The sequence below is a fragment of the Podarcis filfolensis genome, assembly GCF_964270895.1.
Source record: "Podarcis filfolensis genome assembly, chromosome: 9".
NCBI lineage: Eukaryota > Metazoa > Chordata > Lepidosauria > Squamata > Lacertidae > Podarcis > Podarcis filfolensis.
Window position 1 is genome coordinate 65,767,169 of NC_139610.1, and position 26,535 is coordinate 65,793,703.

The 26,535-nt window shown below is 46.0% G+C and overlaps 1 protein-coding gene and 1 long non-coding RNA gene across 3 annotated transcripts in view; both read right to left on the reverse strand.

The window, feature by feature from the left end:
* Positions 1 to 4,577, reverse strand: part of FGF5 (fibroblast growth factor 5) — a 28,247-nt gene extending 23,670 nt beyond the window's left edge. For both annotated transcript variants that reach the window (XM_083571881.1, XM_083571880.1), the window contains exon 1: positions 3,943 to 4,577. In XM_083571881.1, coding sequence (XP_083428007.1) covers positions 3,943 to 4,318 — 376 coding nt within the window. In that variant the 5' untranslated portion in view covers positions 4,319 to 4,577. The remainder of the gene's footprint in view (positions 1 to 3,942) is intronic.
* The window catches only part of LOC310742625, a 657,991-nt gene that overhangs the window by 30,217 nt on the left and 601,239 nt on the right, over positions 1 to 26,535 (reverse strand). The gene's annotated exons all lie outside the window — the stretch shown is intronic.

Consider the following 26,535-nt stretch of genomic DNA (forward strand, 5'->3'; position numbering starts at 1 on the left):
GGCGTGCAGCTTCTGGGTCATGTGGCCAGCATGACTAAGCTGCTTCTGGCAAACCAGAGCAGTGCACAGAAACGCCGTTTACCTTCCCACCAGAGCGGTACCTATTTATCTACTTGCACTTTGACGTGCTTTCGAACTGCTAGGTTGGCAGGAGCTGGGACCAAGCAATGGGAGCTCACCCCGTCACGGGAATTTGAACCACCGACCTTCTGATTGGCAAGTCCTAGGCTCTGTGGTTTAACCCACAGCGCCACCCGCGTGCCTCTGAGGTAGGTTAGGGTAAAAGATAGTTACTGGCCCAAGGTCATGCAGCGAGCTTCATGGCTGACGCAAGGATTCTTCAAGCCAGATTTCCTCCATCCTAGCCCAACACTAACCAATGCACAACTTTGATTCTTTAGGAGTCAACGCCATCAGTCGGCTGCCAGGCTCCTTTCCTGAACATTCATTATTATTTCTTAATAACATAAGGAAAGCCTTGCAGGATCAGACCAAAAACTCGTCTAGTCCACCATCCTCTTCTCACAGTAGCCAAGCAGATGCTTATGGGAAGCTCAAAAGCAGAACCTGAGTACAATAAATCCTAGAAATTAAGAAGTGTTAGGATTTTGGTTATTTGGGATGTAAAGGGATTGCACCTGGGACCTTCTGAATGCAAAGGAAATGATGTCGCAAGTACATCGTCTTTGTTCCAATGATTAACAAGGAATAAAGAAAAGAGAATGAGGGAGCCACACAGGTATTCTAGCAGAGAGGTGTGGGCACAGAAGACAAGAAGCCAGAGGTAAACAGGTAGATCCTTGAATCTAATTTAATCTTACTTAAATCAGAATTATTCTCCTGGAAGTCAGTGGGGAGAGTATGGTTATGAAGTTAACCTTTTATTACACAGGTAGGGAAACTAAGGCCCAGGGACAGGGTCATATTTTTACAAGAATGTGTGCTTTTATTTAAAATGCATCTCTGGATTATTTGTGGGGCATAGGAATTTACTCATTTTTTCCCCTTCAAAATATAGTCCAGCCCCCCACAAGGTCTGAGGGACAGTGGACCGGCCCCCTGCTGAAAAAGTTTGCTGACCCCTGTTTTATCGCTTACAGCTCTGTAAGCAAAAGGACCAGGCTGATTTGCGGCCCACTGATTTGTGCAAGTGATGGGTGGGGGCGGAGCCAAAAGTGGGTGGAGCAACAAAAGAGACAGGAAGGCTACATTCCAGCCATGCAAAAGCCAACAGGAATTTCTGTATCACCATCCCAGCAACTCTCCATCCAGGCTAGAGGGGCTGTGATAGTTCAAGGACACATTTTAGCCGCCAGAGAAAAGCACTTGATGGGGGACACAGAACATGGCTGGTGGGGTGTGTGGCCTCAAGAGAGTCTGAGAGGTCAGACAGAGAGGATGGAGGGCTGCATTTGACCTGTTGCATGTCATGTCCTCCCACCCTCAGTTAAAGGTAAAGGGACCCCTGACCATTAGGTCCAGTCGTGGCCAACTCTGGGATTGCAGTGCTCATCTCGCTTTATTGGCCGAGGGAACCGGAGTACAGCTTCCGGGTCATGTGGCCAGCATGACTAAGCCGCTTCTAGAGAACCAGAGCAGTGCAAGGAAACGTCGTTTACCTTCCCACCGGAGCGGTACCTATTTATCTACTTGCACTTTGACATGCTTTCGAACTGCTAGGTTGGCAGGAGCTGGGACCGAGCAACGGGAGCTCACCCTGTTGTGGGGATTCGAACCGCCGACCTTCTGCGCCCCTCAATTAGGGATGCACAATTCCAGACTGCAGGGAGTGGCTCTTTGCTATAACTCTGCCTGTATACAGAAAGTAGCAGGTTAGGGAGAAGGGTCCTACTCTAGCAATCACCCTGAAATGCTAGATCTCTACATGCAATGAGTTTTTTTGGGGGGAGGGGGCAGGGAGAAGCTGTCCAATCTTCTCCAACCTGCAGTTTGGAGTGACATACAAGTTGCCACCCCAGTGAGAATTAGGCCTAGGACACCTGCACGAGGCAACAGAGCCAAAACAAAGTTTCATGGAAATCAGATACTTCAGAGTAGCATTCCAGAATTTCAGTAGGACTTGGAAGATACTTAAAACATTACTATTTTTCCCTTTTAAAAATTAAACTTTCAGCGATAGTCACTAATCCCTTTGCACTGCAGGAGGAAAACTTAAAACTTTCGATAAACTTTATGACAGTAATCTTTGCATTTTACTAAATTCAAGGATTTTACTTCTTCAGTAATGCTGAAGGGGAAAATCCAAATAAAATTTATCATAATTATTTTATTTAAAAATACCACATAACGTGCCAAAATGGTCTCATATTACAACAAAACCTATTGTCATTTAGAATTTGCCAGAGAAATCTAACCACTCCTTGCAATTAGTTTCAGTTCTGCTAAGTCCCAAGATGCACTGTTATTCTCAGTAGTTTGCTTTCCCCACACACACCTTTTTTTTTTAATCAATTGCAACAGAAACTTGAGCAGTAAAGTTTGTCCTGTATCAGACTGCTGACAGAGAACTGCGTACTGTATTTCATAACTTCATAACTGAGAAAGTGGGGGATGTTTTAAAAAGTGGGGGTTCTATGTAGAAATACAGTTTAGCTAATCTAAACCTTCCTTCCTGACATGCAACGTACAAGGATTTTTGGATGGTGGGAACATTTAAATACATGATCTTCCCTCTTGCCACAGCCCTGGAAAAACATTTAACGTTTGGCTGCTGGCTATATAAGCTGGACATTGGCTATTCAAACTGTGTATGCTCCCCAGCCACGGCCTTTTCCATTATTCCCATCACTATTCCCATTTGCATGTGGAATTTTCAGTCCGCTTCTGATGGTTCCTATCGGCCAAACATAAAATGTTCACCAACAGGTGAACATGACATGCTGAGTTATTCAGCTGTTCACATTATCATGCGATTGTTCTATCGCTGATACTGGCGTGTTTCACTTTTTAAGTACATCCCAGCAGAACTTAATTCCAGGAAAGCGTGCAGAGGAAGTGTGATGTAATCCTACCCATGTCCGTCCAGAGGCAAGGCCCAAGGTGTTCAAAGGAGCTTACTCCCAGGTAAAGGGTTATCAGACTGCAGTCTGAATCCACAATTCAAATAGAAGTGAGCAGAGGCAAGGCACTCAAAAGCAAAGAAGACACCAAACCGTTGATTTGTGCAAAGAAAAACCTGCAGTAGTCTGTGCCCTGCTTAAAGCCATCACTATTGTTACTATCATTATCACCATCATCATCAGTAGTAAAGTTATTAATGGCCCTTTTCCATTTACAAAATGCTGTGTACCCAGCACGCAGACACCCGTATAGAATGACCTCTGTTCCCAGCTCTCCCCAGTCAGGGTGTAAACTTCTATAAAGAAGCATAAACAATATAAGAACAAGCCAGGGAGTTGGGGGGTTTTGGGTGGGGGGTGGGGAAGTCCACCTTGCTTCTCTGCATTCCCTCCAGAGGCCAAATTGAAGACAGATTATTAGGATCTCCACCTGCTATGGGAGCAATCTACTTGCTGTCGAAGTCACTGGCGAAATTTCCATCTCTTTGAGCTGCGTCCCCCTGAACGGCTCTGGGCTGCAACACAGGAACTTCAGCGTGTGCCCAGAAGCCAAGCTTTTCATTTTAACCGAATTTACATCAAATGCGTAAAGTTCTTAGTCCTAGGGTCCCAAGGGCTCTGGGCAAATAGGTAGCCGCACTTACACAGAGCAAGACTAAAAATGTGTACGATTTTTATTTTTTAAAAAGAACGTTTAGGAATAAGCACCTACCCACAGAGTCCTATAAAAGCAACCAGTAAAAATGCTCTTTAAAAAATAAATTAAAAAATGAATACCCTGAACTGCAACATTGAATTTTATGTCCCCGAGTGGCCCCAGTTCCCCAGGCAAGGGGCGGAGAGAGTAGCGAAACGCACTTACTTAAGATACTGCCTTGGTGGGAGCCGTTGACATGCCCATCGGGGTGGATTTGGAGATGGAAACCGATGCCCACTCTGCAATAGAGGCTGCCGGTTCTGCGCCCGGATGGGCTCCACTGGAAACTGCTCCTTTCGGAACCGCTGCCTTGAACTCCCGAAGAGGGGGCGAAATAAGGGGAAGGGGCTGAAAAGGAGGAGGAGGAGGAAGAATAAGAAGAAGTGGTATTCCTACTTCCAAGCCTGCTTCTGCTGCTGTTTTTGGCACGCAAAGCCGCGTCTCCAAGTTGCGCTCTGGGGGGCAGCGTCTCCTTCTGTGCCAAAGCGAGGAGGATCAGGTGGCTGAGAAAGAGAAGGCAGAGGAAGAAAGACAAGCTCATTCTTCCAGCGGGAGGGACGCGCAGGGCATTTTGCGGAGGCGGCTGCGAATGCCGCGGCACCTCTGGGGCAAACGGGCGTGCGCTCCGGCGCGCAGGGAAGGCATCGTCGGCCCGCTGGAGGGAGAGCGCGATCCGAGAGCGCGGAGCTGCTGGCACGGAGATATTTATAACCCGGGTGATCTCACAGCTCTCCCCTACATGCCTGGAGTCTAAACGAGGCTCGCTTCTCCAGCCCTTCCGAGGCTGGGCGGGGGGTGGGGGGAGGCGAGAGAAGGACGCCTCGCAAGACCCCCGGCGGGAGAAGGAACGTAGGAGGAAGAAGACGGCGGCGGAGAGGCGAGGGTCACCCCTGGCCACGCTGGAGAGGCGCAGAGCGCACCAGGGACGCGCGGCCCTCGGCGCCAGCAGCGCTTTTACGCACCAGCAGGCTGATTCCGGGTCCCCCCCCGCGCGCCACCCCCGTCAAGGCTCGCGGGTTGCGAATAATTCATAAACAGAGACAAGCGAAAGGGGCTCCCCGGAGGAGGGGGAAAATATAGCCACCCCCAGCCAGCCCACATTCTCTGGAGGCAACTTGAACGGGAGTGGGACAGAATGGATCCGATACTCATGTGATGTTGGGGGAAAGGATCAAGCCAGCTCAATTCACAAACCGCTTAGGTCGGGATGATTTGCGCCGAGGGGGTCCCTGGAATTCCCTGCCACCAGTACTGGCGATGGCCATTAGATTAGAGATGGCTTGATCAGGTGGTTAGGAGACACCTTGAGGAGGAGCGATCTGTAAGTGAGATAGCTAAACGTCCACTTTTATAGGCAATCTACCTTTGGAATAGAGTTGACGTTGATTTTTTAAATATAAACAAAAATGTAACAAGGGTGTTGTATTCTTGGGGCAACTGTCTTCTAGAAAAAGAATAGTGGTCCAGTGGCTAGTTCACTCCGGCTTGCCAGATCCGGATGAAGAATAAAATAAGAAAGGAAGGCGGAAAGTGTGTGTGCGCGCGCGGAAGCGCCACCTAGGGTGGCGTAGCGTGGGGGGTGCAGGGGGGGCCAGCCGCACCGGGCGCAACATCTGGGGGTTAGGGGCGCAAATCCACGGGTTAGGGGGCGCAAATCCACGGATTAGGGGGCGCAAATTACTTGCCTTGCCCCGGGTGCTGACAACCCACGCTACGCCACTGGCCACCCTAAACATGTTTACTCAGAAGTAAGCCTCAGTGTGTGGAAGTGGAGATTACTTGCGCCCTTGTGCAGGAGATGGGGAACCTGTGTGGCTCTCCAGGTATTGCTGGACTCCAACTCTCATCAGCCCCGACCAGCATAGCCAATGGTCAGAGACGAGGGGAGCTGTTGTAGTCCAGCAGCATTTGACGGGCAGGAGTGTTGTGTGTGCGTGTTGAGGGCTGCGGCATGACTCTGGTTTAACTAGGTAGTGGATCCGGTTGCAGATCGCTCCTCCTCGCTGGAAGGAAAGGAAAATCCAGGTGGAAAGCTATTTCATGTCTGGAGAAGAGTCTCGGAATAGGCATGTTTCTGGCAGGCCAACGCCGGTACCATTGAAGCCCTGATGTTTGGCTTGCATCGGCGAAGCTATCATTGGTTCCTAGCCGCGGTGGCTATGTTCTGCCTCCACCTACAGAGGCAGTTCGCCTCCGAATACCACGTGCTGCGAGGCGCAGGAGGCGAGAGCGCTGTTGCGCTCAGATCCTGCTTGCGGGTCTCCCGTGGCCATCTGCTTATCCACCGTGAGAACAGGAGAACAGGATGCTTGACTAGGCGGGCCTTCCAGCGTTTCACTGTCCGCCCAATCTGTAAGCAGCCCGGGTCTTGTTGTTGTTTAGTCGTTTAGTCGTGTCCGACTCTTCGTGACCCCCTGGACCAGAGCACGCCAGGCACTCCTGTCTTCCACTGCCCCCCGCAGTTTGGTCAAACTCATGCTGGTAGCTTCGAGAACACTGTCCAACCATCTCGTCCTCTGTCCTCCTCTTCTCCTTGTGCCCTCCATCTTTCCCAACATCAGGGTCTTTCCCAGGGAGTCTTCTCTTCTCATGAAGTGGCCAAAGTATTGGAGCCTCAGCTTCAGGATCTGTCCTTCTAGTGAGCACTCAGGGCTGATTTCCCTAAGAATGGATAGGTTTGATCTTCTTGCAGTCCATGGGACTCTCCAGAGTCTCCTCCAGCACCATAATTCAAAACCCTCAATTCTTCCGCGATCAGCCTTCTTTATGGTCCAGCTCTCACTTCCATACATCACTACTGGGAAAACGCCGGGTCTATGTGGACTTTACTCCGAAGCAGCTCCCACTGAAATCGGTGAGACGCTCCACCGGCTGTGTTTAAAGTGGCATCTTCACGGAAAAGAAACTAAACCCAAATTCACAATCTTATTTATCGTAAGCACTCTTGTTTAAAACTAGAATTGCTGTAAAAATAAAAATAAAAAAGGATACAAAGGCTCGAACTTTGAGAACCGTGACTTCTCTGAACTGACAACCAACCTCCTCTCTTTACCTCCAAAAATATTAAGTTTGGCTGTGGTTAATCACAGGAGAGATGCTGCTCTGTACATGCCCAGATGAACGCTCTTCCTATCCGCAAGGAATGACGTTGCAAAACGGGATCCGGGATCGAACCCTAGGGGGACACAAATCGCTGTTTGGCTTTCGTGTTGCCTCCAACGCAGTTGTGGATCGGGAGGCCGCGGGAGCAAATTATCTTAAAATACAATATTTACCTGAACCCCTTCGCTTGGAAGTCATGGCCCCTCTTAAAAACCACCAGGGATCAACCCCCCCCCAGGTGTGTATGTATGTTCATGCCGTTAAGAACCGACTGGGCAAACTTCCGTTTCCTTGGCCGCCTTGTGGGGCGTGTTGGCAGGCGCGGGTGGCCCTATTGAAGTCAGTGAGCCGTCCTGGCGACGTTCAGGATTCGAGCGCCCGACGTTGTCTTTTTGCAAATGAGAGTCCTCCAGAACAAGACTGGCCCGGGGTTGCTACGTGCCGCGCCTCGCCCCGCTCGCCTCTACCTGGCTGGCCAATGAATTATTCACCCGACGTGTGCGATGCAAAAGGCGCGCGCGCGCTCCCATCCAGACACCGCCGACGCCACCAGGAGTCTCACTCCCTTCGGTTAGGACAACGCCTGTGCGTGAGACCTTGGCTGTCTCCTCGCCTGCAAGAAGCCGGGAATCATCCCGTCCCACGCGCTCTCCACTTTCTCCTTTCCCTGATGTATATGATTCATTAAGTTGCGCGCTACCTTAACAAAATAATCATAATCCCAGCGCGGCTGCGAATGTTCTCCAGAATGCGAAAACACAGGGTGTCTGACTGAGATCAGTCATATATATATATATATGACTGATCTCAGTCATATATATAAGGTAAAGTTATCCCTGACCATTAGGTCCAGTCGTGACCGACTCTGGGGTTGCAGCGCTCATCTTGCTTTATTGGCCGAGGGAGCCGGCGTACAGCTTCCGGGTCATGTGGCCACCATGACTAAGCCGCTTCTGGCATACCAGAGCAGCGCACCGAAATGCCATTTACCTTCCCGCCAGAGCGGTACCTATTTATCTACTTGCACTTTGACGTGCTTTCAAACTGCTAGGTTGGCAGGAGTAGGGATCGAGCAATGGGAGCTCACCCCGTCGCGGGAATTCGAACCGCCGACCTTCTGATCGGCAAGCCCTAGGCTCTGTGGTTTAACGCACAGCGCCACCCGCATCCCCTAATATATATATATATATACCTTGCTGATATTCTTGGACTAGCTTCTCACCCTAGAAGCAGGGGGTAGAGTGAGGGGTCAACACCCTAGGCCTCAAGTCAACCTGAAGTCTTGGTGTTTGTTTTTAATGGTATTTTGAAGTGCAAAAGCCACACACTGATTCATAGCATTCAGCTCATAGGGCCCCAAAGGTCTTTGGTCGCCCATAAAAAATTTTTGTTGAGGAGGCTGCCCCACTCCCATGTTGATGGGCATTGCCATTCAAATAGTGTGCCTGTAATGTGATGGATTATGTGGAGAGGGGCTTACCAGCCCCCCTGCACTGATTTAAGTAGGTGTGAGAATACCTGCAGAACTGCAATCGCTAGTATGTTTACTTCCAGATTATTAATGAGTAGGTCATTCAAATATCACCCAGGCCATGAAGTCATTAGGACTGTGAGCAATCCTATGCACTTTGGCTTTTACAGCCAAAGGTCTTCTCTCCTGGGTATGGGGGCAACCCAAGTGACAGTCATAGAATCATAGAATCATAGAGTTGGAAGAGACCACAAGGGCCATCGAGTCCAACCCCCTGCCAAGCAGGAAACACCATCAGAGCACTCCTGACATATGGTTGTCAAGCCTCTGCTTAAAGACCTCCAAAGAAGGAGACTCCACCACACTCCTTGGCAGCAAATTCCACTGTCAAACAGCTCTTACTGTCAGGAAGTTCTTCCTAATGTTTAGGTGGAATCTTCTTTCTTGTAGTTTGGATCCATTGCTCCGTGTCCGCTTCTCTGGAGCAGCAGAAAACAACCTTTCTCCCTCCTCTATGTGACATCCTTTTATATATTTGAACATGGCTATCATATCACCCCTTAACCTCCTCTTCTCCAGGTTAAACATGCCCAGCTCCCTTAGCCGTTCCTCATAAGGCATCGTTTCCAGGCCTTTGACCATTTTGGTTGCCCTCCTCTGGACACGTTCCAGTTTGTCAGTGTCCTTCTTGAACTGTGGTGCCCAGAACTGGACACAGTACTCCAGGTGAGGTCTGACCAGAGCAGAATACAGTGGCACTATTACTTCCCTTGATCTAGATGCTATACTCCTATTGATGCAGCCCAGAATTGCATTGGCTTTTTTAGCTGCCGCGTCACACTGTTGGCTTATGTCAAGTTTGTGGTCAACCAAGACTCCTAGATCCTTTTCACATGTACTGCTCTCAAGCCAGGTGTCACCCATCTTGTATTTGCGCCTCTCATTTTTTTTGCCCAAGTGCAATACTTTACATTTCTCCCTGTTAAAATTCATCTTGTTTGTTTTGGCCCAGTTCTCTAATCTGTCAAGGTCGTTTTGAAGTGTGATCCTGTCCTCTGGGGTGTTAGCCACCCCTCCCAGTTTGGTGTCATCTGCAAATTTGATCAGGATGCCCTTGAGTTCATCATCCAAGTCGTTGATAAAGATGTTGAATAAGACCGGGCCCAAGACAGAACCCTGTCCTCCAGAACAAGACTGGCCCGGGGCATTCTTGCCCGGGTTGCCCCCATACCCATGAGAAAATACAATATAATACAGTGGAAAAGACAAAATACAAGAAAAAGAAGAAGCATTAAGCATATAATTAAAAATCACCCAGCATCTTACATAGCACATTGCAAGTGCTAAAACAGGCAGAAAAATCATTAAGTGGTCCACCAAAACCTTCAGCAATTTTCAAGTGATCCGTTGAGGGGTGGGGACTACAGTTCTATATGATGCTTTCCATATATAGGAGCAGCTGTGTGTTTGTCTCCAATCTGCAAGGCTTTTTCTCCAGGCCTTCACTCCACAAAAGTAGTTCCTGGAACATTTTAGTCTAGAGTTGCTCCTGAAATTTGAAAACAGTGGAATTTGGGTTGAATGTAGCAGTTCTGCCATTTCTGAACCCCAGATCCAAAAAAGTTGGCAGCTGTTCATAGAAATCCACCATGCCTTTGACAAATCCACTTACGAGTTGTGCTTACAAGAACAACCGTCATGTGTTCTTGCAATATCTGCATTCTCGCAATATTTTTTTTGACATTTTTGCACCAAGCCATCTGCGCTTTCTCATGCTATTTTAACCTCTTTTGTGCCAAACCATCTGTGTTGGTGTGATTTTTTTTTAACCCTTCACAACAAACCATTTTTGTTCCCTTGAGCAAGAGATGCATATGAAAGAAGGACTGTTTATGCAGCCCTTAAGACTACAAAACCCACAATGCAGTGTGTATTGTAAGTGAAACTGCATTTACAAAAAGAAAAAAGAAAAACAATTGGCCTTTAAATGATGTAACTGTGGGAATGTTCAGGGATGCAGGAGAGGATATATTGTCTGATTATAGCCTTTCCAACTTGTGTTAACAAGTTCACAACTTAGCAAAATAACATTCCCCTTTTTAAACTTGCAGCGGGTGTGTTTGCTCAGGCTCGCTAAAGCCTCTATAATAACTGTTCTGGTATTTCCCCCTTATTCCCTCATAAAAGATAAGACATGACACAGTCTTCTATAAAAGTATAAAAAGAGTTTACTCACATATCATTCTGTTCACAATCGGATCCCAGAAGGCAGACTTAGCTTAGAAAAGTAACATATACCTGGAAACTATATCATAAGGAGACAGTCCCTTTGTCTCTCTTGGCTGGAGCCAAGAGATCATCCTTGGCTAAGCAAATGTTGCTTCTTCAATGAATGTAGTCAAAAAAGAGAGAGATGGCTGCCCTGCCCTGTGCTTTTGTCGCTACCTGCACAGCTGAGGCCACACCCACCTCTAGTCACATGCAGAGGAAGTCTGTCCCAGCCCAGAAGGAAACAGGAAGTTTACCTGCTGGCTGGACATACATTCCTCCCCATTTGTAAACATGTTCACTCTAGGAATGTTGTACTTGACTGCTCTTGTGTTTCACATCCCACAGTAACAAATTGACATGATTAAGAGTGAAGGGGAATGGCAGCACAAAGAAATGCAGACAAAACAAGTCAGTGGGTTACTCAGGGAACCTCACTGTATGGAATTTCAAACAATGAAAGTAAAACAGGTTTCCATCTTGAGGTCTCATATGTCACTATTCTAGCACTTACCTACTGAGAGTAGCAGATGGCAAGCTGGGAAGGAGGAGCTTCCTTGACCTCCTGACAGGTGAATCACTGCTGCTTACTGAGAGGGAAAAGGGGAGAAGCAAAGGGTTGGTGAGAGCTTCAAGGTGGAAATGCAATGGCAGGAACATTGGATTGGTTCAACTGGTGTGTTTGCACCACAATGGACTGTCTGTCAACTCACTTCTCACCCTCTCAGAAAGCAGCAGCAACTCAGTTCGGCTCCTCTGCCCCACCATGCTGTGTGCCACTGCTGACAGATCCACTCTCAACTGACTGAACACCACAATTTGATAAGGATATTGAGAAGCTGGAGTGTGAGCAGAGGAGGGCGACCAAGATGATCAAGGGTCTGGAAACCAAGCTTTATGAGGAATGGTTGAGGGAACTGGGTATGTTTAGCATGGGAAAGAGGAGACTGAGAGGAGATGTCATTGCCATCTTCAAATATCTCAAGGGCTGTCACATGGAAGATGGTGCAAGCTTATTTTCGCCTGCTCTCGAGGGTAGGACCTGAACCAATGGATTCAAGTTACAAGAAAGGAGATTCTGACTAAGTAACAGGAAAAACAACTGTAAGAGTTGTTCGACAGTGGAATGGACTCCCACGCAAGGTGGTGGACTCTCCTTCATTGCAGGGGGTTGGACTAGATGACCCTCAGGACCCTTCCAGCTCTACAAGCGTATGATTCTGTGATTCTCCCTTACTCATCTCCTCTTCCAACTTTCCTTTCTCTGGCTTTCCTTCAGAAACACAACCTTCTCCTTTAATAAAATTCTTTATACATTTTGAAAACAACGATACACCAAAAAACCGCTCTCAAGAGGACAATCAAAATACATACACTTAATCATCAATACTTTCAAATATTTTTTAAAAAAACAATAGCAGCTCCTAAAACCACCATGTATTACATTTAAACTGAAACATCAATCAACATCACAGCGTTAATAGTACTTGTGGGCAAACGTATTCATTATTCACATTCTAATACATAATATTTTGCTTTCAATGATCCATGAAATGCATCATAGCTTTGTCATTATGTTGTGTCTTAATGAAAGCAAATCACTGGCATATTATCATGACAGTCCTTGTTTTCATCTCCCCAAATCTCTCCTTTACATTCTTCTTTTTCAACAGGTTTATCTATGTTTTCCCAATATACAGATATTCGTTGCACACACTGGATTCCAAAGTACTCATTCGTGACATTTTTTACAATACGAACAATAACAAGAACCCATTAACCCTCACCATTCCTTTGCTGTCCACAAATCTGTGCCCATTCTTGGGTGCTGGAAAGAGACTCTGATGCTCCAGCATTTTGTGGGATGACCGGTCTCATTTAACCAACATGCTTAATGTCAGGATTAGAATAACAGAGTCATAGAATTGTAGAGGTGGAAGGGATCCAAGGGTCATCTAGTCCAACCCCGTGCAATGCAGGAATTTCAGCTAAAGCATCCATGACAGGTTGCTATCCAGCCTCTGCTTAAAAATCTCCAAGGAAGAAGTGCTCCATAGCAATTATTCATACAATTCCATTCACCATATAGATGGGTTTTTGAAGCATTTCTGTATCCTTCTGCTCTGCTGAAGAAGAATTCCACAAAACAGTGGGTATATCCGGAATCACTGTTCACTACGTCTGTTTGCGGACCACTTCAGCAGTGTTGGACGTCATAAAACAAAGCTTTACTGCTTGTTTTCTCCAGATAAGAATCTGACCCATTGCTTCTCTCAGAGACTTGCATAGCCCACAAAGACTTTCAGAGACCTATAAGACTTACATTTATTTGGTTCTACGTTTTCAAGAGAATCCATCAAGAGTGTCATATTCTGTGACTTTCACAGATTTAGAAGATTTCTGTTTATTTGGTTTTGCAGAGAGTGCATATTTCATATATTTCATATTGCTCAATGTTCTGTATAGATTATATAAAGAGTTTATATTGACATCGCATCAGTGTAGACAATAACAATAATACTTTAATACTTTCTTATTTATACCCCGCCCATCTGGCTGAGTTTCCCCAGCCACTCTGGGCGGCTCCCAATCAAGTGTTAAAAACAGTACAGTGTTAAATATTAAAAACGTCCCTGAACAGGGCTGCCTTAAGATGTCTTCTGAATGTCAGGTAGTTGTTTATCTCTTTGACATCTGATGGGAGGGCGTTCCACAGGGCGGGTGCCACCACCGAGAAGGCCCTCTGCCTGGTTCCCTGTAACCTCACTTCTCGCAGGGAGGGAACCACCAGAAGGCCCTCGGCGCTGGATCTCAGTGTCCGGGCTGAACGATGGGGGTGGAGATGCTCCTTCAGGTATTGCCTGAAGTATTCAGGCAATACTGCACTAGATGGACCCATAGTGTGATGGCAGCTTCCTATGCTCCCGTTCCCTGAGCAACACCTGTACAAGCAAAGATTGCAATGTTATGGGCTTCTTGTTTTAGTAGAAAGGTGAGCAAGCAGGTAATGAGAGAGGCTTATGAAATGATGCACGGAGTTGAGAGAGCGGGCAGAGATAGGTTTTAGTTCAATCCCTCTCTTATGACACTGGAACTGAACGAGTTCATCCAATAAAGCTGAATGCTGGGAGATTCAAGATGGATGAAAGAATCTTCACACAGTCCCCAGTTAAACTATGGAATTTGCCACCACGAGATGTGGTCACATCAGGGAGCCGACAAGGAGAGCAGGTCGCCTGCAAGTCAGAGAAAGAGAGTGAAACTCTTGGCTAACTTACAGTTAAAGGTAAAGGTAAAGGGACCCCTGACCATTTGGTCCAGTTGCGGATAACTCTGGGATTTACTGGCCGAGAGAGCCAGTGTACAGCTTCTGGGTCATGTGGCCAGCATGACTAAGCCGCTTCTGGCGAACCAGAGCAGCGCACGGAAAACCCTTTACCTTCCCGCTGGAGTGGTACACCGGCTCCCTCGACCAATAAAGCGAGATGAGCGCCGCAACCCCACAGTTGTCCGCAAGTGGACCTAATGGTCAGGGGTCCCTTTACCTTTACAAGCCCATCAGCAGTGGCGGAGCTTCATGCTCCAGGGGGTGGGGGTGGGGTGGAGAGCAGGCGGGGGCGGGGCTGGCATGCGTCCTGGGGGTGTGGCACTCAGCGCGGGCAGGGGGCAGCTGTGATGGCACCCCACCGGGATCGTGCTGCCGGGGGCAATGTGCTCCCCCCGCACTCCTCTTCCTCCACCAGTGCCCTTCGGTTTATATTTTAGTAGTCTCGTAATCTGGTGAACTGGGTTCGATTCCCCGCTCCTCCACCTGCAGCTGCTGGGTGACCTTGGGCCAGTCACACTTCTCTGAAGCCTCTCAGCCCCACTCACCTCACAGAGTGTTTGTTGTGGGGGAGGAAGGGAAAGGAGAATGTTAGCCGCTTTGAGACTCCTTCAGGTAGTGATAAAGCGGGATATCAAATCCAAACTCCTCCTCCTCCTCCTCTTCTTCTTCTTCTTCTTCTTCCTCTTCTTCTTCTTCTTCTTCTTCTATTTTTTGAGGAAAAAGCAGGTTAGACATTTAAAAAGCAAAGAATTAGAAAAAGTTATTTCTGGGAAACTGAGATTGGGACCTCATGGGAACCCCAGACCTCAAGCTGCACTTTACTGAGTTATACAATTCCTCATCTAGATGGGCAGAGCAAAGGCTTTTTTATTTCCCTTATGCTCTTAACAGAAGTCTGATCTGCAGAAATCAGCATGCAAAGCTTTCACAGCTTGGAAGTGATCATTATCATGCCGTAGTTTTTGTTTTTGCTTTGAGCTAGCTGTTCTATTTCCAGACCCCATTCCCGCATCCCTGGCTGACAAACCTGACAGGCCTTTAGCTAGTTAGCAATAAATGGTCTGTGGTTGGTGCATCCCCATGAAAGTGAAGCACAGGCAAGTGCTACGTGGGAGTAATTTCCCAGGCAGAAAAGAAACTGGCACGAGTGCCCTGTGCAGATACAATTTCAGTCTGGCATCACCCCTGCTAAGACCCTGTTAGAGTCTAATGCTGGGCTGCGGTTGCAATTTCCGACACACTGCAAAAAAAGCTTATGAAAGGAGCATTGCAAACAGATGGAAAACGAGCTCTGTTTCCATTTCAGGATTGCGAGGGGCCCTCCCCATCGCTAAGTGCTCCCTTCCGACTAAACCCATCCCCTTCAAACTAAAGGAAGACGTGCGTTCAGATGTTATCTGCCTTGGAAGGAGAAATGCGCAGCAACACAATCTGTGGCCTATAAGTCTCCTCGCCGATGCTCCTACCTTTCGCAATATGGACTTCCTGCATCTTTTAATTACAGCAATCAGTTTTTGCAAATGGGCTTTGTTTGCCACCAAGTCTTCTTTGCATTTGGCAGTAGTCAGAAAGGGAGCACCTGTTGTCTGGTAATAGAGAGGAACACCTGTCATTGGGAGCGGTAAGTGGTAACCGGGGGACCATCGATAGGCAAGATCTTAGGAGGTTTTGCTGGTGAGACAGAGAGGAAAAGAAAACACCTGTTTGGGACTACTGAAGACCCAATGACAGTTTATTGACTTCTGACAGAGGATGTCAATAAAGGACAACCCAGCCTCTTTCCCCCTTAGGACCAGCAGCCCGCGGCTCCAACATCTGTTAAGAGGGGAATGAGTGCCGTCAGATTGGAGACATTCCTTTGGAAAAGAATAGAGCGGAACGGATTTGAGGATTGCCAGTCATCTAGCGGTTCATATGCTTTGCAGATTATTACCAGATCCTTTTAGGAGAGGGGCTTTTTTATTTTGGAGGGGGGAGAGTGGTAAAGGCTGAGGGGCATCAGCTGGAGAAAGCTGCATTAAGAAAAAGGAAATCACTATCTTGGGTCTGCAGGTTTTAACTGGTGAAATCGTTCCACGCAATGTTTTAACTCCGACGGGCTAAAATTTGACCCATGATTCATTGCTTCATGGGGACTGACAACAAGAGCTGTTTGACGGTGGAACGGTCTCCCTCTGGAGATTGTGGGCTGCCCTTCCTTGGAGGTTTTTAAGCAGAGGTCGGATGGTCATCAGTCATGGATGCTTTAGCTGAGATTCCTGCATTGTAGGGGGTTGGACTAGATGACCCTCAGGGTCCCTTCCAACTCTGCGAATCTAGGAACACGCTGTGGTTCAAGGGCACAAAAAGCTTGAAACCATTGTGTTGTGACTCCCTGGCTTCAGTGCACTCATTTTGGATCAAAGAGAAAATCAGCTTAGACGACGTTGCCTTTCAGGTTGCACCTAAACTAGTAGATCATAGAGCAAGAAAGACAATGGCTTCATCCATAGAGTCATATTATGTCCACCAACATTCCCAAGTAGTCTGTTCTACTGTTGTTGTTTTAACATATTTTTATTAAAGATTTCTTGGTTTACAAAAGCATGTGCAATGTCTCTCTTTTCAAGTTACATTTTCTACAGATCAGATTCATTTGTTGAGACATTAGTGTTACATTGGGAAGAAAAGAGGCAAAGAGGTGGAGGGGGGCATGGTGTGTGGGGAGGGGTCAGGTGGCAATGCTTCTATTCTGCTTAATGTATGTGTGGGGTTTGTGCCAGCATCGCTTGTGCAGGTTCTCTTTACTATTCACTTGTGTTCCTTTGGTGGTGAGAGAGGTTGGGATTGGCCTAGGGTGTAGTTGTTTGTTTGTGATTGGCTGTGGTGAACTTTGTTTTCATGTGTGAGTGAGGTAGGTGGGTGGGTGTTTTTGAATCAGGTTAACCAGACTGATTCACATGCTGTTGACAGATTCTTGTTGTTGTCTTGTTGGGTTGTGTATGTGATAAAGGGGAGCCATACAGTCATACCTCATGTTATGTCCGCTGCATATTATGTTCTTTCAGGTTACGTCCCTCGGCAACCCGGAAGTACTGGAAAGGGTTACTTTCGGGTTTCGCCGCTTGCACATGTGCAGAAGCACAAAATGACGGCACGCGCATGCGCAGAAGCGGCGAATCGCAACCCACGCATGCACAGATGCACCGTTGCGGGTTGCACTCTTTTCATGTTGTGAACGGGCCTCCGGAACGGATCCCGTTCGCAACCAGAGGTACCACTGTACCGGGCAGTGCCGGATTTACGTATAAGCTAAACAAGCTATAGCTTAGGGCCCCCCTCTCTTGGGGCCCCCCAAAAAATTTAAAGGGAAAAAAATGGATGTACATTTTCAAAATATAATATAGAAAACAAATAAAATAAAACCTACCTACAGCAACAGTGTTTTGTTTTGTGTTGTGTAGGCTCCTATGATGTTAGTAATGGGCCCCGCCTGCTAGCCTGCTCCCTAAAATATCACTGGTTTGCAGAATGTAGGGTGCCTATATTCTGCATGTGTAAATGGCTTTAAATACCCATTAGGTCCATAAATTACCATATAGCATATATTCAACACAAAAAACAGGGACAATTTGTTGTTGACAAAGGACAGATGGACATATAAAGGGCCCCATTACCTTCAGTAGCTTAGGGCCTCATCGAACCTAAATCTGGCCCTGATACCAGGGTGAAGGCATCTTCTATTTGCCCCCATGTCAGTTTCAGATTATTGGTTAGTTTTTCTAGTATGGCTGTTTCCCATACTATTTGATACCATTGGTCCATACTTACTCCTGACAGGTCTCTCCAGTGTCTGGTTATGATGTTCCTGGCTGCTGAAAGGAGGTGGGTTATGAGTTATTTGTGGTGTAAATGGGCATCATTATCTTGGTCTGTTCTACTGTTGAACAGCTCTTGCATACCACGAGAAAGTTCTTCAAACTGTTTAGCTGTGACTCCCATGGAAGCCGATGGAACAAGTTAGTCATAACTAACTTCGGTTTGATTACTTTCAGTAGGAGTTTGTCATGACTAACTTTCTGGATTGGGGCCTGCGGCTTTTCTTCCAACCATAAGAAGGATATGCCATCGAAGATTGTTCAGCTGAAACCAATGTCAGCATATCTTCTAGATCTGAATATTCCACAGCACTGTTAGGTCTTGCAGTTCCATGTGTTTTTGCAAAGTCATTTTTGCTTCAGCATATTGCTACGAAAAGGACATTAGTCATTTCTACAAATCTGATTAAAATGGCACCAGAAGCAATGAGTGCCGGCTTCTTCCTTTCTTTTTAAATGAAACAAATCTTCTCTTTTTCCTGTAAAATCCTCAGAAAAGCATTTGTACTGACATTCTAATAGATGTACATTTCATGAAATTCAATTGAGTTGTTAATTTGTTCTGTGATTAATAGCCAGGGAGTTAACTGATTAAAAGTCTTCTAACTTGTTGGCAGTCCTCCCTGTCTTGTATGTACCGTGAATGAATGGAACATCAGGGGAAAGGCAAGGAAAACCAGGGAACAAACTGGGGGATATCTAAAATAGGGCAGTCAAAGCCACTACTTCTGATTGCTAGAAAGGCGCACACAACAGAGGAAGGTGGATCTCACAGGGTCTGCAGGAAATCCACCCTGTGAGAGCCACTCCCACTGTGTCCAGCCAGGTAAAGGGGTGCAATCTATATGTTATGTACTGAATTGAATAGGATCCAAAAGGCAGCAGTCTGATTGGTCCTAGAACAATAAGATTCAGAATGCTGCAGTCTGATTGGTCCTAGAACAACAGGATTCAGAATGCAGCAGTCTGATTGGTCCACAGGAGCCACCCAATCCAGCTCCAGGTGGAAGTGAATCCACAACCTGATTGGCCTACAGGTGAATCCCGGAATTAGCCGATCACGTGGGGCCCATTGTGTTAATAATGTATATAAAGCAGACATTCTGGGGGAACTTCCATTCCTCCTCATCACTATGAGCTGAATAAAGAGCATGAAATCCACTCTCAACTCCCAAGTATATTTCACTATATAAGCCGGTCATGTCCCCAGCCTGCTCTCTCTCTGCTCTCTTCTCTTCGTCAATGACCTGGGATGTAGGACATGTGTTGAGTCTGAGTCACAACTCAGGCTCCAATCCTAATCTAAACTATAATATACCGTACTTTTCCACCTGTAAGATGCCCCCATGTATAAGACGCGCCCTATTTTGGGGGACTCAAATTTAAGAAAATGGGGGGCAGTTGAGGATGGTCCAGAGTTGTTGAGCTTTTTTTGGGGGGGGGTTACCCAGGGTTGTTCAGCTTTTTGAAGGGGGGATTGCCGAAAACCGCACACCCGCACGCGTTGCAAAATCCGCCTCCTGTCTGTCCCATTGCCTGCAGAAGCTGTCAATCACCCACCCAACTGATGGAGCGTCAGCCAATCAACACCACCCATTGACGCAGCAACCAATAACACGCACAATAGCCACTGAAAGCCACGGCAGCAACCAGTCAAACATCCACTCTATGCACTATCCGTGTATAAGACGACCCCCACCTTTTAGCATGATTTTTAAAGAAAAAAACATAGTCTTATACACAGAAAAGTACGGTATGTCTGTAGCTACATTTTAAGCCTGCCTCCAGACTGTTACTGAGAAACTGAGGCAGTAAATCTATCTTTACCGTTTTTTGTGTGTATTGTTTTAAGGGAGAGTAAAGGGGGAAATGCCAGGAAATCCAGTCTGCAATAGATGTGGGAATGCTGTGGATAGGAGGAGAGGATATATTGATTAAATTCTATCCTTCCTAACTCACGCGAGGGAGTGCAGAAAGCTAATTTGCAGATTTGGTTGAATCTCTTTAGTTAAGCAATCCAAACAGGCATGCCCAGATTGAAGGATATTCCTGGGCTAGCCACAGACCCTTGTCCCAAGCCTCAGGAATTTTCTGTGCATTTATGCCATTGGTGCAGATTAATGGGAACACACAATTATTTGGCGATCACTCATAGCCAAGTAAGATTGTCTTCCATGAACACGGTTTTAACCGTGAATCCGTAAGAGACTATTGGGGCCAATTCTGGATCCACACGTCCTTCCACAGTGGGGACACAGGTTTCTGGGCGGGAGCTGATCACGGTGAGGGTTTGCCAAACCTGCCTTCCTCTTAGCACGTTTCTCCCTTGTATCCTGAGTTTGAGCATCTTCAAAGCCCATGACACCTTTGGTAAAGGCTGTTCTCCAACTGGAGTGCTCGCAGGCCAGTGTTTCCCAGTTGTCTGTGTTTATACTACATTTTTTAAGATTTGCCATGAGAGAGTCTTTGAACCTCTTTTGTTGGCCTCCAGCATTACACTTTCCATTTTTAAGTTCGGAATAGGGTAGTTGCTTTGGAAGACAATAATCAGGCATCCGCACAACATGACCAGTCCAATGAAGTTGATTTTAAAGAATCATTGCTTTGACACTGGGAATGCACAATTGCATGCATACAACAATGCCCCTACTCTAGATCATTCACCATACACAGATTACCCAATAACCATATGCATTCACTATCAGCATGGCAAAGAAGATATTATTATTATTATTATTATTATTATTATTATTATTATTATTATTGACATTTTAATCAAATTCTGATTTTATGGCTTTACCAAATCCCCCCCCATTATATATTGAGTTACATTTAGAGACAATTGTATTTAAGTGGTTTATGAGCTGTTGAAATAAATAATCAAAATTTAAAAAGGGGGATGAAGAAAATCCTGGAGCATTGGTGATATAAAAGGTTATGGGATTTTAGCAGGATGCCGCAGCAGCTTTGCAAAGTCACCAGTTGGAAACAAAGCAGTCTGGCTGCCCAAAAACATTTCCTATGGCAAACAGTTTTGAAAAGGCATCACTGCCCCGACAGCATCATGAGCAGAAATCATGATAAATGCACAATGAGAAGGAGGTACTAGTGCCCAGGCAAACTCCATATATAACCCAGAAGCTTTCTAATAGCTCTACCAGCTCACTGGAAAAGAATGGGCAGCTGCTTAGCTGGAGTGACTCTAGACTGCAGGAGGACCTCATCATCTTGAAATTCTAACCATGCCTACTTGATAGCAAGTCCTATTGAATTCAGTGGGACTTACTCCCTGGTAAATGGGGCTAGGATTGCAGCCACAAAACACCTTTTTTAAAGGGGGAAATTCCACACACTGTTATGTTCAGTAGCTGAACATCTTCACTGTAATAGGCTGGTAGGTGGAAAGCCAAGAAGAACCTTCATAATTGCTTCCCCGCCTGGCCTGCTGCCCTCACTAAGCCTCTGTCACCTCACTTTTCATACTGAAAGTATGACTAAGATTTCACACTGAAATGAACGACCATTGCATGCTCATTTTGCACCCCCTCCATTTTTCATCTGTCTATCATCACTGGCGCAGGTGGCGCTGTGGGTTGAACCACAGAGCCTAGGACTTGCCGATCAGAAAGTCGGTGGTTCGAATCCCTGCGACGGGGTGAGCTCTCGTTGCTCGGTCCCTGCTCCTGCCAATCTAGCAGTTCAAAAGCACGTCAAAGTAGATAAATAGGTACCGCTCCGGTGGGAAGGTAAACGGCGTTTCTGTGCACTGCTCTGGTTCACCAGAAGCAGCCTAGTCTTGCTGGCCACATGACCCAGAAGCTGTACGCTGGTTCCCTCAGCTAATAAAGCAAGATGAGCGCCGCAACCCCAGAGTCGGTCACGAATGGACCTAATGGTCAGGGGTCCCTTTACCTTTACCTTTTCTCATCACTGAAGTCTTGAGATTCTAGCAGCAGGACAGCTTGATAGAGGACTGGTTTATACTCTGCATATTACAGCCTCATTTCTCTGCTCTTTGGACAAGTAAAAATCCTTTAAGCAGTTGAAATGGCTGCAGAAGTCCTGCCCCAGGACAGCAGGTTCATCTCCCTCAACTAGCTTGGCTTTGTAATGTTAGACCACAGGTCTGTTGTTTTCATTGCTTTTCTTTGACCCGAGATTCCTGACATTGCTGAGAGTATTTAGAGAGAAGAGGAGTCACCGAAAGGCTGTTTCATCTTCTGTGGCTTCTAACAGGTGCTCAAGGGGAGGGGGGCAGGATTCAGGGCGTATAAATTTGCAGCATCAAGTTGTCCGCTCTTCTCAAACAAATTAACTGGGTCTTGGATTCGGGTTACCATCACAGGACATCCGCTGTAGTCCATGCATCAGTCTAGCCTCTGCTGGACAAGTGATCAGCCGCGGTCCAAGCTCCGGGGCTTTGTAGAGCCTAAACAAAGCATTCGGGAGAAGGGGAAAGAGATTGGATTGCACATCTCCAGGCTATGGGGAAGGGGGGGTGCAGGGAGGGACAGATGACAACCAACAGCTGCAACAGGAGGCTGTGAGTTCCCCTCATAAACTGCCAAGGTGCACAAAGCTAGGCAAAGCCCCCCATGGGACCACGTTTTCAGGATTCGTCTGACGTGTGGCTGCTGAGACCACATAACACTGGTCCTGAAAGACCTGCATTGGCTCCCAGTACGTTTCCGAGCACAAGCGTTGGTGCTGACCTTTAAAGCCCTAAACAGCCTCAGTTCAATATACCTGAAGGAGCATCTCCACCCCCATTGTTCAGTCCAGACACTGAGGTCTAGCTCCGAGGGTCTTCTGGTGGTTCCTTGACTGTGAGAAGTGAGGTTGCAGGGAACCAGGCAGAGGGCCTTCTTGGTAGCGGTGCCCACCCTGTGGAACGCCCTCCCATCAGATGTCAAGGAAATAAACAACTACCTGACTTTTAGAAGACATCTGAAGGCAGCCCTGTTTGGGGAAGTTTTAAATATTTGATGTTTTATCATGTTTTTAATATTCTGTGGGGAGCCGCCCAGAGTTTTTGGGGAATAAATAAAATAATAATTTGTTGTTGTTGTTATTTATTATTATTATTATTATTATTAATGAAAAATGGAGAAGTAGCTGGTTTGGCCTCTGTCACTGTCCCTTCAACGTCAAATTAATGCCACAAATGAAATCTTGGAGTCATCACAGATAGCTAAATGAAGATGTGGGATTTTCTTATTCAGGTGCCCAGATAACTTGGTCAGACATGGATTCTGTGAACCATGACATTTGTGCAAGCAAGGAAGCACCATTCACTGTTGTGCCTCAGGCAAGAAAATGTCTTAAGGTTGGCCCCCTAAGATTAGAATGTATGAATTACTTGCAGCATGCCACAATTTAATGGAGTTCCACTGGCAGCCAATCAACGACCTTTGCAAAATGCATCCATCTTTGATATGGCGCATAGGTGCCAACTCCCTGGGGCCCTGGGTGTCAGAGCATCCACAAAGTTCCCCATGAAGGGGCTGGGCACCCACAAATTTAAGTTCCAGGGCCATGTATACTGCATGGCAACCATGACCCTGGGCACCCACAGTTGTGGGGCAAGTTGGCCCTCCTGATGGTGGATGCAATACAGAGACAAAATCTGAACTTGGGCAGGGGTTTCTTGGAGTTTGACTGGAGTTTCTACTGAAGGTTTCACTGTAGAACATTATCACAGACTTCTTGCCAGAGGGGCTGCTGTTTATCAACTGTAATTTGCCTTTAATTAAGTGCAAGTACTGCAGGTGGAACTTCCCTTAGCTGAAAGGCTCAGTGCTTCCTATTAAAAGCGGTGGAGAGCAATCACATCGATGCCACAAAATGTATTCAATTTCCACTGGAATTTTTCACAGCAGGCTGCTAATTGCCGAAATAGAATGGTATACTTTTGTCAAGAACACACATTATCATTTTTAAGTTTTTCAGGTTTTTTTTTTATCTTGAAGTGAAACTTACGTAAGGATAATTAATAGTTGCTATAGAAACAGGTGTGCATTTTAATTCGACCAGAACTTATAACCCCATTCATTTTCTTCGAAGGTGTGGATTTGAAACTGGTTTCTCTAATTCCTCCACTCCTTCCCTGCTTGTTTTTCTATGGTGGGCTTGAAAATTATTACTATTACTATTATTTATTAATCAATCAATTAATTTGAGTATTACCCTTCATCCAAAAGTTCACAGGGCAGTTTACAAGATAAAAATAGAAAATGAAAACACAAAATGTGTAACAACAAAAACCAATGACACACAAACACATTTAAAAGGCCATAAATTGTTTAATTGGCCATGACCTGCAGTTGAAACCAATGGAATTTTCCTTGGCCAAGATGTTAAAAGTCCTGTTCTAAGCTGTTCCAGGTGACACATTCCACAGATCCAAACTTGTGCATTTATTTACTTGTGAAACAGGGTGAGGAATCTGTGATCCTCCAGACATTGTGGGACTCCCATCAGCCTTAGTCACCATAGCCAATAAATAAATAATAATAATAATAATAATAATAATAATAATGTGTTATTTATACCCCGCCCATCTGACTGGGTTTCCCCAGCCACTCTGGGCAGCTTCCAACAGAATATTAAAATACAATAGTCTATTAAACATTAAAAGCTTCCCTAAACAGGGCTGCCTTCAGATGTCTTCTAAAAGTCTGGTAGTTGTTCTTCTCTTTGACATCTGGTGGCAGGGCGTTCCACAGGGCGGGTGCCACTACCATGAAGGCCCTCTGCCTGGTTGCCTGTAACTTGGCTTCTTGCAGTGAAGGAACCACCAGAAGGCCCTCAGAGCTGGACCTCAGTGTCCGGACTGAAGAATGGGGGTGGAGACGCTCCTTCAGGTATACTGGACCGAGGGCCACTGACGATGGAAGCTGTGGTCCAGCAACATCTGGAGGACCACAGGTTCCTCACACACCTGATTTAACATTGAATCATGGAGTTTGAAGGGACCTAATGATCTGGCAGCCCTTCTCAACCTTGAGTCCCCAGATGTTGTTGAACTACAACTCCCATCATCCCTAGCTAGCAAGGCCAGAACTCAGGGATAATGGGAGTTGTAGTCCAGCAACCTCTGGGGTCCCAAGGTTGAGCAACACAGGCTCTAGTCCATGGATAGGCAAACTAAGGCCTGGGGGCCAGATCCGGCCCAATTGCCTTCTAAATCCAGCCCGTGGACAGTCCGGGAATCAGTGTGTTCTTACATGAGTAGAATGTGTCCTTTAATTTAAAATGCATCTCTGGGTTATTTGTGGGGCATAGGAATTCGTTCTTTTTTCTTCTTCAAGATATAGTCTGGCCCCCCACAAGGTCTGAGGGACAGTGGACCGGCCCCCTGATGAAAAAGTTTGCTGACCCCTGCTCTAGTCTAACCCCCTGCAGTACTAAGTTGCTAAAAGTATTTTGTTTTGATGATAGACAATTATCAAAATTATTACAGAAATAGCAGACTCTGTACCTTGGCATGTGATTTATCAGATTCTATCGTGTAGTTGAACATTCCACAGAATGTAGTCTTGTTTTTCCTTTGATAATTGAGAAAGTTAGTGATTAAGTTCAGAACTGGCTTATTCTGGTGTAGAATTTGCTCACACCTTGGCCCACAATTCCAGTTTTATTTGTAAACACATTGAACACCAGTTCTGTGGATTTATTCTACTCTCCCAAACCACTAAGGTACCTTTGTGCCTTGTCAGGTATAAGAGGTCAAAATCTTGGATAGATAATTTCTGGTGTCCCACTCTAAACATGATGCATTTAGAATGCCGATGAACCCCAGCCTTGCATCGGAATGCATTAGGCGTATTGGAACTGATTTCATTTTATCTCCGATTAGTCAGTCAGAAAGCAACTTGCTGGGACTTCTGGGGGGACCCCTGAGCAAGCTTCATCTGTTGTCATTCTCGAGAGCCCAGTTGTCATGTATTAATTCTATTCAGCCAGGTGGAGACAAAGAGAATGATCTGGACCGGAAGGCATCCAGGAATGCCTAATTAGGCATCCTTGTGGCTAAAAACCACCTACAAAGAAGACCATTTTAGAAAAACAAACACAAACAATTAAACCAGTGAAATGTCTGAGAATCTGCAGCCCTTGACTCTATTTTCTACTGCACAAGCTTCGGGAAGCAAACCCTGGTTCCCTTTCATACCGATCTGATGAGCAAATGTGATCTGTAGCGATGCAGGAAACAATTGATTCCATTTGCATTTAAATGCAAAGGGATCTAATTTGCACTTTCAGAAACGATATTGTTTATTTCTTTTTTTATTTCATAAAATTTATACACCGCTTGATTGGAAAGAAAGAAAGAAAGAAAGAAAGAAAGAAAAAAAGAAAGAAAGAAAGAAAGAGAAAGAGCAGAACCTCAAAACAATACAAAAAAATAAAACAAGAAAATCTAAGGAAGTGGGGATTATTGGAGCTTTTGAAAACAATATGTGATGTAAAATGTGAGCCATTGTAAGCTGCCAGGAAATAGATACTAAATAAAACTGCATCCCTACTAGCAAATGCAGTTAATTATTAAATGCTGCTGCATGACTACTGTCAAAGATAAAATATGTTGCATGCGAGCTATCAGATACAAATATAAAAAGCGTTGAAGCCAGATCTAATTGGAGATCACTAGTGGGAATCTTTAGCAAATACTCAGAAAATATCCAGCAAATGTTCAGGATCATACCAGAAAGAATCTTAAGGATAATTTT